This window comes from Accipiter gentilis, chromosome 2, assembly GCF_929443795.1.
Source record: "Accipiter gentilis chromosome 2, bAccGen1.1, whole genome shotgun sequence".
Classification (NCBI taxonomy): domain Eukaryota; kingdom Metazoa; phylum Chordata; class Aves; order Accipitriformes; family Accipitridae; genus Astur; species Astur gentilis.
This window is the reverse complement of record NC_064881.1, coordinates 3,774,607-3,790,331: the sequence shown is the minus strand read 5'-3', so window position 1 is coordinate 3,790,331 and position 15,725 is coordinate 3,774,607. Positions and strand designations below refer to the sequence as shown.

The 15,725-nt window shown below is 38.4% G+C and overlaps 1 protein-coding gene across 1 annotated transcript in view; it reads right to left on the bottom strand.

The window, feature by feature from the left end:
* Window positions 1-4,063: 4,063 nt before the first annotated feature.
* The window catches only part of LAMA3 (laminin subunit alpha 3), a 121,199-nt gene continuing 109,537 nt past the window's right edge, over window positions 4,064-15,725 (bottom strand). Inside the window, exons 65-78 of the mRNA XM_049827320.1 lie at window positions 15,235-15,359; window positions 14,771-14,891; window positions 13,437-13,577; window positions 12,533-12,663; window positions 11,514-11,645; window positions 9,737-9,881; window positions 9,283-9,449; window positions 8,685-8,874; window positions 8,242-8,382; window positions 7,289-7,448; window positions 7,022-7,149; window positions 5,420-5,513; window positions 4,947-5,066; window positions 4,064-4,763 (exon numbers count right to left, since the gene is read on the bottom strand). Of these exons, the coding sequence (XP_049683277.1) occupies window positions 4,618-4,763; window positions 4,947-5,066; window positions 5,420-5,513; window positions 7,022-7,149; window positions 7,289-7,448; window positions 8,242-8,382; window positions 8,685-8,874; window positions 9,283-9,449; window positions 9,737-9,881; window positions 11,514-11,645; window positions 12,533-12,663; window positions 13,437-13,577; window positions 14,771-14,891; window positions 15,235-15,359 (1,941 nt within the window). The 3' untranslated portion in view covers window positions 4,064-4,617. The remainder of the gene's footprint in view (window positions 4,764-4,946; window positions 5,067-5,419; window positions 5,514-7,021; window positions 7,150-7,288; window positions 7,449-8,241; window positions 8,383-8,684; window positions 8,875-9,282; window positions 9,450-9,736; window positions 9,882-11,513; window positions 11,646-12,532; window positions 12,664-13,436; window positions 13,578-14,770; window positions 14,892-15,234; window positions 15,360-15,725) is intronic.

The window sequence follows — 15,725 nt, the reverse complement described above, 5'->3', positions numbered from 1 at the left end:
CCTGTAGGAAACACAGTAATTGGCTGCGGTGCAAAGTAATGATAGGACTGTGGTTAAAAAAAATCTTACATATTTTGAATGCTATCAGCTGCAAACCAGGAGACACAGTATGATATGAACAACAGGTCATAGTGTGGTTTCATTGCTACAGAGGATACCCAAAACTGACAGAACATAAAGACTCACTGGTTATTTTGCTTGCGAATCTTTATACTCAGATTGCTTCATTGCAGCTCTGGCAATGACCAGCCTCTTGCAGTTTTGAGATGTCTGGACCAGCTGCACAAAGGAGGTTTATGCTTATGCCTTGCAGTCTTAATGCCTTCAGTGAAGCTATGACATTGTATTATGGCACTATCCCCTTTAATGTAAAGTAGTTCCCTTTGCCAGGGACATTCATTTAATGTATTTTTAGAAAATACAGACAGATTTACAGAAGACTGGACCATTGTGCCCTGAATTTCCTTACATCATTAGAGAAAGATGCAGGAGTTTTTTTAAATGAGGAAACCACAAAGAGAATGGTAAGAGGCAAAAAGCATGGCAAGAGTTCATTATAAAGCCATAATGCATTTATAACATTTTCAGTAAGACCACATTTTCCAGGCTATTTTATAAGAGGCAAAAAGGAAGCAGAGGGGAGAAAAACCCCCAGGTAATTCCCAGAGGACTCCAGAAGAGGCAAAGCTATTAGCAGGAGGGAGAGCTAAAACAAAATGGCTCACAGGTGACTCCAAAGAAGTAGTTACAAAACCAGAGAAAGTTAACTCACCCAATTAATTTTGCTGCTGACCGAATGAAAGGTCAATGGCTCTGTGTTTTACATGAAAGCACCACAGTAACAAAAGCACAGACCTTCAAGCTCAGATACAGGAAGACTGTTAAGAAGTTTTAACTGGAAGCTTTTGTTTTTAGAAACTGAAGTTACAGTATCATTTATAAGCAGTGAAAAGGAAAAATGTTTTCCTTGTATATATATACTTTTTCTTCAGTGAATGTATATTTCCTTCTACAGTGCCCTGTGATCTATTTCATGTTATTTGCCTGCAGTTCTCAGTGTTAGGCTTCCTAACTGTCTTTCAGCTCCCATTAATCTGGCTGTGTTTTGTAGTTATAATAAATGGGAACTCAGAGACCTTGGTGTCATTCACCTCAGAAAACACGATCCTATTAAATCTAATCCAAATGATACGGAGGAGAACCCTTTGCCCTTGATACTTATATGGACAAGAGAGAGATTTGGCGCCAGCAATACCAATGTGGTTTAGTCTAGAGAGGAAATCTTCTACTCTCCTGATGTAATTGATTTGGGATTCAGATGAGCTGTTATGGCAATCTAAACACACTGTTAAAGAGCACGGGTTTTTTAGCCATGCACTCTCAGTGTATTGAACACTGTATTTGATCCTTCTTCATTAAACTTTTCAAAACTTGCCTCAGAAGCTTGAATTTCAAGAGGTACAAACCATATAGCAAAATCTTGCCAGCAGACATTAACGTACGCATTTCTTTGGGGAATGAAGCAAAATGCAAGCTGTAATACCTTTGCACAAGCAATGAGTAATAATGCAGGCTCAGAAAGGATCACTGGAGTTGAGAGTTTTTTTACCATTGAAAATATTAGTATCACTTAAAGGCTTGAATAGCAAATAGAAAAGATGACTAGAGAATAAAAAAAGACAGGAAAAGCCTCTCCTATGGGAGTTACTTACTTTTATTCTAACATCGGAATTGACAGATCTAGGGGTCCACCTGAAATGCTATAGCCAAAGGAGGTAAATAATCCATGGAAGTTATTGTCAAATGGCAACACTTGGATGATGAAAGGCTTGGAACTACTACTTCTAACATTAAAAAAACCCCATGACATAGTGTTTACCCAAGGCTAACATTGCTATTTATTCTCATAACTTTTCATCTTACTACAAGACTTAGTCACTTCAGGTCTGCTATAAAAGGTATTGGGGGAATTGTTTATTTTGACTTTAACGAAGATCTTTCCTGGTGAACCTGAAGAGAAGGAATCTTTAAAATTGAAATTATGCCTACCATTCATGACTTGAAATACTTGAAAATTCAGGCTCTTGTTTTCCAGAAGTTGTTTCTTATGTGAGAAAATTCAGAATATTCTAAGCACAGAACAGGCAATGTATGAAATACAGTTCAGTGTCCATGTGGATTTCTAAGAATTCTTCATCAGACTAATCTAAACAGGACAACTTCTTTCCTCTTGTAAAGAATATCCACTGGCTCTTCAGGATCAAAAAGCTTTTTACTAAGTGTTTATCAGCCTGATATAGATTCATCTATGTTAAAGTACAAAACCGGAAACTCTAGCTGGCTTTTTATTGATTGTCCCAACAATGTGTGACAGCCTGAGTCTACGGAAGCAATACAACTGAAGAAATGGGGGGAGGGGAGGGGAGGGGGGGAAACAACCACCAAGAACCTTAAAACCAGAGAGACTTTTCTACTTTTTTGTTATGCATTAGGATTGTATTGGAATTAATACTTACTAATCCTTATAACTTACATTTACTCAAGTCTTTATACATTTTTCATTTCTTCTTGTCAGCATTAAAACTACTTCTGATAAAAAAAAAATCAGATGGAAGGGAATTGAAATCCAGGACTGGCTCCAGGTTGTGATGCAAAAATCTTTGCTGTTTGTTTTTTCTGAAGGGGGAAGGGAAGAAGGAAAAGGCTTTTTTTGTGATTAGGGAAAATCTGCTTCAGAGAACAGTCTGGTGGGCATGAGATATGAAATGTTACTAGAGAATTGCTCAATAAAGTGTAACTGTTCTTCCTTACTCTTTGTGGAAATTTTCAGTGTGAACTAAGGCCAGTAAATCAATTGAGTATTTCCACAGTTTTGGTCACCTGAGTATTTGACAATCTACTTCAAAGGCAGGGGGCTTTACACATAGAAAGGATTCAGTTGTTGCTGTCTGAAAAGATGATTTCCAAACCCCACCACCTCTAGGCCGATGGGTTTTTCTGTCGCACATGGCAGGCAGCCATGCAGGAGAAGCTGTTTCTGCAGAGCATCTCCAGAGAGAAAGTTCTGCCATTACATGCCAATCCTCTGCTCCCTCAGAGGCCTCAACCCCAGCACGCTTTCACTGCATCCCATTCCCTCCAAAACTAGCTCTACAGCTGAGAAACCTCTGCATGGACATAGATTTGCCTGTAACAGAATTGCCATAAAAAGAAAAAGCAACACAGGATTTGGTGTGAACAGCTTTCTGACACTTTTGCCACCCTGCAAAGCTGCAAAGGGCCTGCAAAGCTGCAAAAATTTGATAAGGGATTAATGACCAAAGCCATAAGGGCTATTGGTCCGGTATCCTCTATTAATCCAGCTAGGACCTCATACCAAACACACTGAGGACACACTGCTGCACCTTGAGCAAGAAGGCAGTGGAAGGTGGGAGCAAACATTGCATTAGGTGGGAAGGAGGGTTTGTTTGGATCGTTGTCTACTCCCGCCTAGGACCAGCCTTAGAAAATGTTTCAGTTTTGCAAAAGAGGGCTGGAATCAGGGAATTGAAAAAAAAAAAAAGTATCTATCAAAATGCTGCTTCTGAATGACAGTGGAAGAACCAGCCATGTCAAGTCTATTCAGTCCAGCCCTGTATTCAGAAGAATAAAGCAAACTTAGTCTCCTGCCCTCCACCATGGGTCACGATCAGGTACAAAGTAAAGATTTGAATGTCAAAGAAAACAGTTTTTCTGATTTAGTCCTGCAATTTGTGCTACATAACTGTAGCAGGTGCAACTGCTGTTCCTAATATAACTTGTCTTCATTTAAACAGAAAAAAAGCATATGGAGGAGACTTTCTGACTCTGAAGATTACAAGAAGAATTACTCTCTTTCTGAGGTTTTTATATAACCAGATTCTAATAAGCAGAGATGATGGACTGCTGCTTATTCAGGCAAATCAGCTTCTTAATGCTGCAGAAATATTTGCATAAAGCAAGCAGGATATAGCAGCCTGTAAAAAGCACATAAAAGAAATACCAGGTTAAAATAACCAAACAAGAAAATGGATGGTTTTAAGAACATACTGCATTTATTTGGCCCTAGGATTCCTAGCATTGTAACAAACTCCCAGAGTTTCACTCCTTAAAGTGCTTCAAACTCCATTTATATTATTATTACTTTTAACATTAATGTACATTTCTGTATAAACATCAGTCCAAAGAGATTTACATTTTTATAAAATTCTTTATATTAGTGGATCAAATTTGCTCTCAAGATGACCAGCATTAAGGCAAATTTCCAAAATTAACACACTGGAGTTACTCAAGTCTATGCTGTTGTGGGTGAGAGCAAAATTTGGCCCGGTAGGGTATACACAATTACATTTTCTGCATATATTTCAAAAGGCACAACGGATTACCTTGGAAATCAGTAACACTTAAAAGGGAGTTTATCAAAGCAAATACTTGGCACAGTCCACATCCAGAGGATGCATTTGCTTACCAGCTGTTCTGAATAACCAGCATGATGACAGTGACATGATGATCAGCAAAAGGGGAACCCATGTTGCATGAATTCACACAGTACTTCAGCAGACCCAACCTGATATGTGTACAGCTACTGTAACAGCAAAGTTACTTTGCTGGGCACCCATACAAACTCACTACACCATGAACGTCTGAAATTCTCCTGGTGGAGACATGTTTGTCATTAATGTTAATATTCCGAAGACAGCCAAAAAATGGGTCTTTAACTGGGAGCCACAGTGTGCCCAAATTTGCTACAAAAAACAAGGTAGAAAGATCAAGTTAATAAAATGAGAATGATTTTAAAGAACATTAATTATTACATGGCTTTCAAAAAAGGGGGAATGATATAAGGACTACTTGCGTGAATGGGGCCTTTGTTTTGGAAAGGAAAAAAAGCTAGTAGATACATGAAAAATAAGAAGCAATAATATTACCTGGAATTTTGCCGAAGTAGAGTGGCTGATGCACACGTCTGGCAGGAGAGGGTGGAAGTCCAGTGGTGTAGTTACTCTGTGTGCCCACCTCTAGCTGCACTGTGTTCTGCTTCTGAGACACTGCAAAGAAGCAGGTGAATGAGTAGCCTTTCTCAACCCTATTAAAGAATCACCTAGATATGGCACTATTTTTAAATACCATCTGTCTTGAAATTTAACTAAGAGGAAGAATAGGGGTTTTTTTTTAATTCAAAGTCAGTTTGACACATCTAGGTAAACGGGGGCTAAATACAGCCCCAAACCCCCATCTTTATATAAAGCCTTGAATTAACACAAGACACTTATATTGTTCTATAAAGTATTCTCAGAATAAACAGAAGTCAAATGATCAATAAAAAAAAATATCTGCAGCTGCAATGCTCAGTGCCCACCACCCTTTCAAAGTTTCAGAAGAACAGGTATGTAAAATGTACCTGCAATAGTATGCCACTGTCCATCAGATAGAGGTTGCTTAGGTGTGACTGATGTCTGGAATTCTCCAGCACCGCTATTTCCAGCAGCAATGACCTGTAAAAAAGTTATCTTTTAAGTTACTGAGGCAAATAAAAAAAGCAGGAGAAAAATACAGTACTTCAAGTAATTTACTGAGCTTCAGATGGCTGGGTTTCACCTAGTTTTAAGTCACAGTCATTGTATACATACTTCAAAAATTACCCTCTCCAAGAGGAAAGCAAGTTTCCCTAATAGAATCACAGGAGAAGATGTTTGACAAATTTTACAAGCATAAATACATAGCTTTGTCTCTCCCTCTCAATCTTACAAAATTATGTTAATTATTTTGACATAATCTCTCTGGGACAAGGTCTTTCCTACAAGGCCTTCCTTTCCTTTCCCAAAGCAGTCATCCACAGGCGTAGCGTCTCCTGAGAGAATCTCTGCAATACATTTCTCTGGCCTTTCACACAATTTTGGACTTGTCATAATTCACTCACAAAGCTTGCAGCCTAACTATTTATGATAACATTTTGAACAAGCACCTGCTTGTGCTTTCTCACATCTTGCTTCTTATTGCTTGTGAGTGCGTTTTTTTTTCAACTTCTTCCTCTCAAACTCTCTTCTGGTGCAATGGTTACAACAAACTTGGTAATGGTCAGGTAACGGATATGCTGAGTCCACTTCCTATCAGGCTGATTGATGCTGTCCCATTGACCTTTTATTCCTTCCTGTTGCATCCTGTCCACACTGACAGCCAGCATTAATCTAAACTACTGCTGAAAAAAGTGGTCACTCTTGCCCTTAAGGAGACCCCAGCTGTTGATGACCCTGCTTCCATGTGCTAGGTGTGTCTTGAACCAGGTCAGTGATCTGGGGGAACCTAACTCATGACAAAAAGAAAAATAATAAAACCAAGTTCCCTAGTCTGGGAAGAGAAGAGCAAAGCTGAGCTTTCTGAAGTTAGGTAGACTCATGCTGGTTTAAACTATCCCATGAGGCAGCAGGTTCTGTGAAGCACTGACATCTTTCTATTTGACGTCTCTCCAGCAGCAACCACAATAGTTTTGTAGTCCAAGACTCACATTCTGAAGCTGTTACATTATGAAAAAGCAACAGTGATAATAATCACCACCATGAGACACCCATCAACTAGAGGAGAAGATGCTAACACAAAGCAAGACTGCTCAAGTTCTATAACAGACGTGGTTACGGAGCTGCATCAGTACAGCCACATGATGACTGACATAGGAGTGGGAATAAGCCACGGAGTTCTGTAGCCCCTGGCCAAAACCCCAGTGAGTTTTTGCAAAGGCTCAGAAGCCTGAGAAAATTAAGAGTGTGTCCTACTGCTGCATGTGCAAAGAAAGCTTGTGCAAACTAGTGTGCACACAATGGAAGCTGCTAACGTAGGCACAGAGACAGGTTAAATGCTCAATTTTCTATGTGATGTTTTTAAACAACTCTGAGGAAGTTGTTTAATCTACAGACAAATGTAACACGTAAGTCCAGAATTCAAGGTCAGAATTCTCCCTGCTGGATGAGGGCAATACAGCTGAACTGGAAAGATAGCCTGTACTTACGTTTCCTCCTTCCATGTAAACAGTCAAGTAGTTGTCTTGCTTGCTTCCAGCATGGAGGAGTATACCTGTTGAACTCCTTGGTCGAATGGTAAATACAATCCTAAAATCCAAGCCCACCAGCAAATTACCTGTGGAGAATTAAACAGTGGGTAGAGGAATGATCATAGGAGGAGATAATTGGAAAACCATGTAAAAATAAATAAAAAAATCCTTACGAATACACACTTAAGACATAATTCCATATACCATAATCTCTACACAGCTTACCAATGGTGATATATCCTCCTTCATTAAAGAAATAAATCCCCGTGTCCACGGGAACATCCAGACATGGAAGTACGCCATTTTTTTGCTGAGGTGCATTCATGACTTTTCCATTCATCTTAAAATTCCTCAGGCAACCCTTGAAACTGTTCATTGCTATTTTCTGAAAGCACATTTCAAAACATGAATACTAAAGCATGATGGCAATTTTTTTAGTAAGAAGACGCATTAGTTCTTTTGTGCTGTTGAACTGTAAAAAGCCAACTGACACTAAAGGCACCTAAACCCCATCTCTGATGCACTGGAAAGGTATTAAAAAATTAAAACATGAAAGTAACAGTTGATTTTGAGTTAACATAACTCCTGCTTGCTGAATAGATACTTCCCAATGATGTGTCAAAAAGACAACACAACAGGAGTTGTGATATCTCAAGTACACCCTTCCCTTCCTAAGAGGCTGTTTATTTAAATCTGATTTTATGAGATGCCCTGCATCATTAATTGTCCAATTTTTGAAGTAATAGGAACCACACGTATTTCAGATTAAAATGCAGTTCTACATTCATAATTCCTTAATGAGAAGGATTCCTCTGCTTCTCTACAGATTATCGTTTAGTCCACTGAGGTAAATATTCTGCAGGAAGAGGGTATTCCTGGAATTACAAAAGTGACTTTGGTCTTTTCTAATTTTTTAAAGAATAGAAATGAAAACAGTACATGGCATCAGTGTCTCAGCAACACATGTTGAAAATATGGGTCCAGCTAAGAGCTGTGTGAACAGGTGAGGAAAAAGATCTGTAATGAACAACTGCAAACACCAGTCACAGATGGTGCTTGCTCAGTGCTTAGAAATAGCCCCCAAACCTTTTCAACACGGAAGTCCTGCATATTAACACTTTCACATGTAATTAGTGCAGCATGGGGAGTGTGTGAGGGTGGATGTGTCAATTATTTACCTGTCTTTTCAGTGATGGCAGCCCTCCCACGTAGACTGGTGGCTTAATGCTGATGGCAGAATTTGTTTCTAATCTTCTGTGCTGGGCCCTCAGACCATCAACAACAAGGCGGACATTCTTCCCATCTCTGCTGAAGACCACCTTTGCGGGTTGCAAACATAACAGAATGAAAAACCCCAAGGCCAATGAAAGGCACTGGAGATTTTTTTTCTTTAACTTAAACACTGTATTGTTGAAATATTTAAACTGAAAATAACATGCTGGGACGATCAGTCTCTATAAGCTCTCTTGTACCAGAAACCTGTCAACCACAAGAACTTTCAGGCATAGGAGTTAACTTCAGATGACCAAAATCAAATTTCTAATACCTGAAAAATTCAATAGGCTGTGCCTGCTGAATGCTAGTTGTGGTTTCACCACAGTTCCTGTGCCATACTACTTACAGTGTGCCATTGCCCATCATTGTATTTAATACTGGTTTTGATTTTGATTCGTTTTCCTTCAGAGCCAAGTGAAAAGACAAAATGTCCTTTTGAAACGAGGAGAGCCATATAAGAGTCCTCAGACCTTTCCTCCATGAAAACTATTAATCCTCTTGACGATCGAGTCCGTACATCTACAGAAAAATGTAACCTGTAATGGAAAGTAAGCATATTCAAATACAGGTCTATTTTGTTACTTATTGTATTTTCTGTTCTCCAGAAAAATGCCAGTCAAACTCCATTTGTGAAATGCAGAACAGCTTTTGGGTGGAATCACGGTGTTCTATATTGCCTGCTTTTCTGAATGTGAATCAAAGTTGACATATTCAGGCTTAGGACTTGGCATTGATATGCACTGTAACTGTCCACCACATCCAAGTCAATCTACTCAGTTTGGGTATATGTTAGCGTAGAAAGAAAATGCCTGAACCTTTAGAACCACTCTTCTGTTATGCCCCAAGACATAAACAAGAAGAAAATCCTAACTCTTAGCACCCAAAGATTCGAGCAGCTTTGACAATTCAAGTATTAGGAGGAGAACAGAGAACATTTGTATTACCTGTCTGTAGATGACAGTGGAGAAAACATGTAGGACATGAAACTGTTGGGGATGTTTCCAAGGAGATATGCTTCACTGCTGACATTTAACTCTATTGGTAAAGTTTGGGTTTGCTGGTTTTGCACATTAGCAGCTTTCAAATAATCAAGGTATTTTTCATTCTGTACCTGTAAGACAGAATTGAAACTTTTACTATGTATGCACATGAAAAAAAAAACATTTCAGTCTACACATTTAAAAGTCCCCAGCTGAGGCAGTTAACAGCCTTCTCTAAATGACAGAGAAGCTGTTGTCATTCTGGACAGGTATGGGTTTAGGATGGAACTTCAACACAGAAACAACTTGCTTCAGATATGAGGTGGAAGGAAATTAGTAACATCTGAATCTCAGCTCTACAAAGCATGGCTGTGCAGACAAAGCCTTGGAGCAAAGAAGACAGTAAAAACAAGCATACCTTGAGCATCTTAAACCTGAGAGGATTTTTAAATTCCTTCAGCAGCATTGGTTCAAGGTTCTCATATTTGCGGCAAGCTCCAAGGGATACACCAGTCTTTGCAGTATAATTAATGAGATTTTGAACCTCAGGGAGCTGATCTGCCCTAGAGTGATGAAAGCAGTAAGTGCTGTGACACAGCATTCCTTTTCTTTAGCGTAATCAACATTGTATTGTAAAACTGTGTTCTGTACAAAATAGATTTCCCAGTGACCTGATATTAAAACACCAATTTTTATTTTTCGATGAAAAATGTACGTTCAATGCTATAAAAAGTATTCATATTTGTCCTGGTTCTGCCCTTTTTTTTTTGGCTATGGAAAAACTCGGATGTTTTGTTCTCATCTCTTCTAAACAAAGTATTGTTTGCTAAAAGCTATCTATTTTAAAAAAACAACCAAATATTGCCATTAAAAAGGGGGAAAAAATGACAGCAGCCTTGATTGAATAAGATTTCTGCATCGGACTACAAAACTTTGCTGGCTAATTATGCATAACCAGTGGCAGATCAAGAAAAAATGGCAACATTAGGTCCTGCTAACTCAGTGATTCACTCCTTAAAAAAGATGTTGTGATGAGATTTGTCAAGGGGCAAAGCCCATCACAACTTCATATGGAGCTTTGGTATTACAGCCAAACTATCAGAAAGACTGTCAAAACCAATTTCCTGTGTGTATAAAGAGTAACATTAAGTAATACTATCATTTCGTAAGTTGTACACAGCACCTCTGAGCACTAAATTACAAGACACTTTACAACTAGAAAAAGCAACAAAGCTCCCTGCCACTGGTTTTCTATGAGAAGAGTGGTAGAGTTGGGAGCAGAACCTGAACTTCAATTCTGGTCCAGCTCCACATTCACTCGATCAGACTACCTACAATATTAATTCTCCACCTATTTTTGTACTAAAAGCAATTTTCCAGATTTGTTTTCTGATGGGGAGGTTAACATACAGGTTACTTCATTGGCTTGCAGTGCTTTAAATGAAGATATAATTTGAGCAACATGATCTAGTGAAAGATGTCCCTGCCCATGCCAGGGGGGGTGGACTAGATCATCTTTAATGGTCCCTTCCAACCCAAACCGTTCTGTGATTCTATGATAATCAAATCAAAATACATTATTTTTTGTAAACTCTGCACATGTATAAATATTCATCAAAACTTAGCTAAAACAAAGCCCCACTGGGACATCACTTGCGATTCAAGAAATGCTTTTCTTTAAAGAACATATTTATACATAACTTTTCTCCTAAATTTTGCCTGTAAGATGTCTCTAATGACCAGAGAAACACATGTGAAAAAAGAGACAACATAAATCAGGCACATGATTTCTGTACATATGCTCTCATTTGTTTGTGTAACCATTTTGGTTCTGTCAGTAAACTTTGCTGATTTCATTACCCAGCTCCCTGTGTAGCTATAATGATACAATCTAGCAGACCTTTTTGGATACACTTCCAATTCACTATGCTGAGTTCATTCTTTGATTAAAAGACTACTAAACAGGTATGATTCAGACTAAAATTCCATTACATCTGAACAGCAGATTTACTTACACCTCGATACCACATATAATCTGCCTGAATAAAAGAATATTTTGGGGCAGCAAAGTTATGTGTTCATGAAGGCTTCATGCATGTAGAAGAAAAGCAATTTAGCAAAGAGTGATTTTAATATGATTAAAGAAGGAAAACAGGACAAAACAGATGAAACTAAAATCTTTCTAGGCCAAATACCTTTTTATAAAGATGTTTGAGATGCAACCTTCAAAATTATCTCCACCAAATTTTATAGGTTCGATTAATGCCCGTGCTCTTGGAGAGTCAACTGATGCTAATGCTGATTCATCATCAACCAGCAGATGTACTCTGAAACAAAGTGAATAAAAACAAGCATGACATCTAAGGAAATAGTTATGAACCTAAATGAAATATTTATATATATACAAAAAACATTTGACAGATGTGTTTTCTTCTTACATTGTAATCATGCTAGAGCTTCATTAGCTTACTTCTGGGATTTTTTCAGTATGTGCTCATTGACTGCTATGAAACTGCTCTGCTTTTCAGTAGTACATACAGAGCAAGAGTTGAAAATACTTCAGTCCTACAGCAAAATCTTGGTCCAACTGAAATTCATGAAAAAACTCTCATTGACAACTATGGGACAGGATTCACCCTTCTGTATCAAAATGGTGTACTTGACATGTTAGCAACAGCTAGTACAGATAATATTAAGTTATAATTACCCAGAGTTATAGCCAATCATTCAAAACTTTCCACTTTAACTAACACTTATGTCATTTTATGTGTTCCACAGAAATCAGTATGATTTAGGAGCTTTTCAGTAAATTGTCTCTTCTGATATCTACATAACAGATCATTATTGAAAAAACAAACACAATATTAGCTTCTTCCCTGAGCATTAGACAACTTCCCTGACGTTAGACAGATTTATAACTTAGAGTGACATATATAAAGGCTATGGGAAGGGGAAGAGCTCCAAAGCTTCAGCTTGACAAGCAGTCAAAACTCACACAATCTATAAAAGACATGCATAGTGATGTACAGCTGAAACATCACAGGTACCGACACGCACGTTCATGGACTAAAAATCTCCTTTTCCTTCCTTATTTCAGTATCCTTTGCTAGCAGTGGCCATTTTTAGCTGTGTACCCAAAGAACGAGTCACACACAATTTTAATCTTTTTTCTCCAACCACAACATAAAAGAATCAGATAAAGAACTGGACTCACCTGTTGTCTGTTTTTATTACTGTCACATAATGCATTGACCCGTCTTCATATTTCTTTTTCAGTTCGATTTCCTTCTCTCCCATCTTTGCAATTACAAAGCCAGGTCTCAGAAAGATGGTAAGAATATTAGGCTGTAAAAGAATCCCACAAAATGATCAGGTAAATGCAAGTGCCTTTAGTTCTTCTTGATATTGCCATTAATACAGTTCTCAGGGGTGTCTCATGGGAAAGACATTTTCTTACACTAAAATTGCATTTCTCAGTTATCTAGTACCAGATATTACAACCTGTTCTGCATGATTAGCATAGTTCCTGTTTTAAAATACCTCTGAAGAGCAAACAGTTATTTAAAATACTTGTTTAAATTATTTTTACAAAAAGCAGAGGATTCAGTTCTCCACTTCTCAAATGCCTGGTGTGCATTCACTTAACTCCTCCAGCCAGCAAGAATGGGGTTCTGCTTGAACCTCCCTGCTTTCTGAGGGAACATAGCCAAAACCAACCCCTTTTCTCTGCATATCATGGTAACATCACTGCATGAGCAGAATGCCAGTTTTTCCGGAGAAAATTTCCAGCCAACTGTATTAGGCAACAGTTATCTTACTGCGATGGTGGTATTATGGTGCATGAGCTACTCTGCAGAAACCTCAAGTTCAAAGCTTAGTTACTCATTGAACTACTTGTTGGTTGAGTGAAGAAATTGCCAGGATGAGTTTCTCTGTCCCATGACATGCAAGCTGCCATGCTCAAAAGATTATTATAATGGCCATTTCTTGCCTTAAAATACAGGAATCTAAATGAGACTTATGACACAAACTGATGCCAAACTGACAGAGTCAAAACCAGATATGAATGATCCAGAAATAAAACCAATCACATATTCTAAGCTGAACATGTTTCATACCCATAGATTGTAATTCAAGAGTGTTCCAGTTGATGCCATGGTCTGAAAGCCAAAGCCAACTTGGAAATCCTTGGGAAAAGGAAAACCCACTGCACTCAGGCTCAGTGTTCCCTTCTTGGAGAAAGCTGCAGATCTGACGAGCTGAAAGAGAGATAATAATGCTTTCAGTGATTTTCCCTTTAATCAGAAGAAATGGCAACATGGGACAACTGCCGTATTCAACATAATTGCAACCGACTCCAATCAAAACCAAGCACAAGGCAAACTGCAAGTACAATTATTTCAGCACAGAATGGACTGACTGCATAGGTTTCACCAGCACTAACTATGATCTGAGAAACTCTAAAGGGAGATGAGGGTTGCTGAGTATGAGCTGTTTGTCTCTAGCTAATCTTTGCATTGACATGATGGCTTTGAAAGTTTTCACATTTCGGGACACAAAAGTGAGCAGCTGAAGGAATTGTTCATAAGTACAGAGCTGTGCAGATGAGCTACATAACTGAAACTGTGTGAGTCATAGGACAGAATATACCTGGGTCTTTTTGAACAAAACATGTTTTAATACATGAGAAGTCATACAGATACAGATAGAGAATGAAGTCCAGATCCTCTGCATAGGGAAATGGTCTGCAAAGAATTTGCTCTGTGAAAGGTTTAGATGCCACAAAGGGAAAGCAAATGAGCACAGACTTTCAGTGCAATGTCATAGTAAGAAGGGCAAATGGGATCATGCACCATGTAAGTAGCAGTAAGTAGAAGCAGAAGGGTAGTTTTCATCTCTCCATGCAGCATTAATTAAGCCAACACTGAAATGTCACATTGCCCCATTTTAAAAAGAACATGGCAAAACTCAAGGGCGCACAGAAAATAATTATAAAACAATCAGATGCCTGGAGCAATAGCCTTACAATGAGAGACTTCAGTGGAAGTAGAGTCTGCTTAGCTCTTTCAAGAAGAAGCGTTGAGAGGTCATTTAATTAGGAAGCATAAGTACCTTGGCGAGAAGAAAGATCCTGAGTAGTATTAAGTAACTAAGTGTTCTGGCCTAATCAATAACAGCAACTGGAAGCCAACAAGCTTACATGGTAAATATGAATTCTTAACTGTACAGAGTATTAATTAAGAGGGTGGACTATGTGCTGGAGCAAGCTATCACAGTAGGGGTGGAGTTTCCTTTCTTCCATATCTTCATAAGAAGCCCAGGTTCTTTTATTACCATCACATGTTAACCAAATATAATTTTTGACCTAAGTAAAACATAATGGCCCAGGATTTATAGACAAACCGGACTCATTGAACTCCAGCAGAAGTTTTTAAGGAACTTTGTTAGTTACCTTCCAGTCATCTGAACATTTCTTGCTGACACCAACAGTCTCATCAAAAATAACAGATGCAGTGTTAGGGTTTTTCACATTCTTCATGCAGCCCCGGAATGGAGGTGTGGATATATTAAAGCTGGTTTCAGGGAGTGGAAGGAAAAAGAGTTCAGTAGCCTGGTATTTCAAAGCACACACCAGTATAGTAGCCCATAAATGCTGACAATATAAAAAAATAGAAAACCAGAACAAGAGCAATCCTTCTTCCTTCATGCTGATCAAACCCAGTCTTCAGGATACACTCCAACAAAGATACCACCATTAGCCAAAAATCACAGATTATGATCATGTATTATACACTGGTTATTTTCATACCACATAAGATACCCTATACAGAGTGTGAAAGAAATTGCCTACGGGAAGAGTTTAGATGGAGTTTCCATACAAAGCCTGTGTATTACAGTCTTTTCATAGTTACTCACCGTTCCCGTAGAGAAGGTGGAATTCCACCTAGATAGTATTTAGTGAAAACGAAGACATTTATGTTGGCTTTAATATCAGGACTAACATGAACAGTATTCCTACTTCGGGCAAGCACCAAATGAATCTGAAATAGGTGAATAATGAGAATTACTTCACTCAGAAGAAACAAAAATCATTTAGCAGATTAAAAGTACTTTCACAGAGCAGGCCACAGCGTTGGGATTTTTTTCCCCTCGTCTTGCTTACTAGTGCCTTAAATCCAGAATTACTGCAGTAGTTCAAAGGTACTTTGCAAAATTTGGGCATTTAGCCAAAGTAAATGCCTAAGGAAAATGCTCTACTATCCAAATACAAGGTTTTGTTTTTTGGAAGTTTTATTTTCCCCAGGAAGATTGCCCTTAAAATACGCCTCACCTAAGATTCAGATATTGCCTTCTATTTGCAGTTGAAGATTCACGAGCTGCTGCCTGATACAAAGACTAGGTCAGTC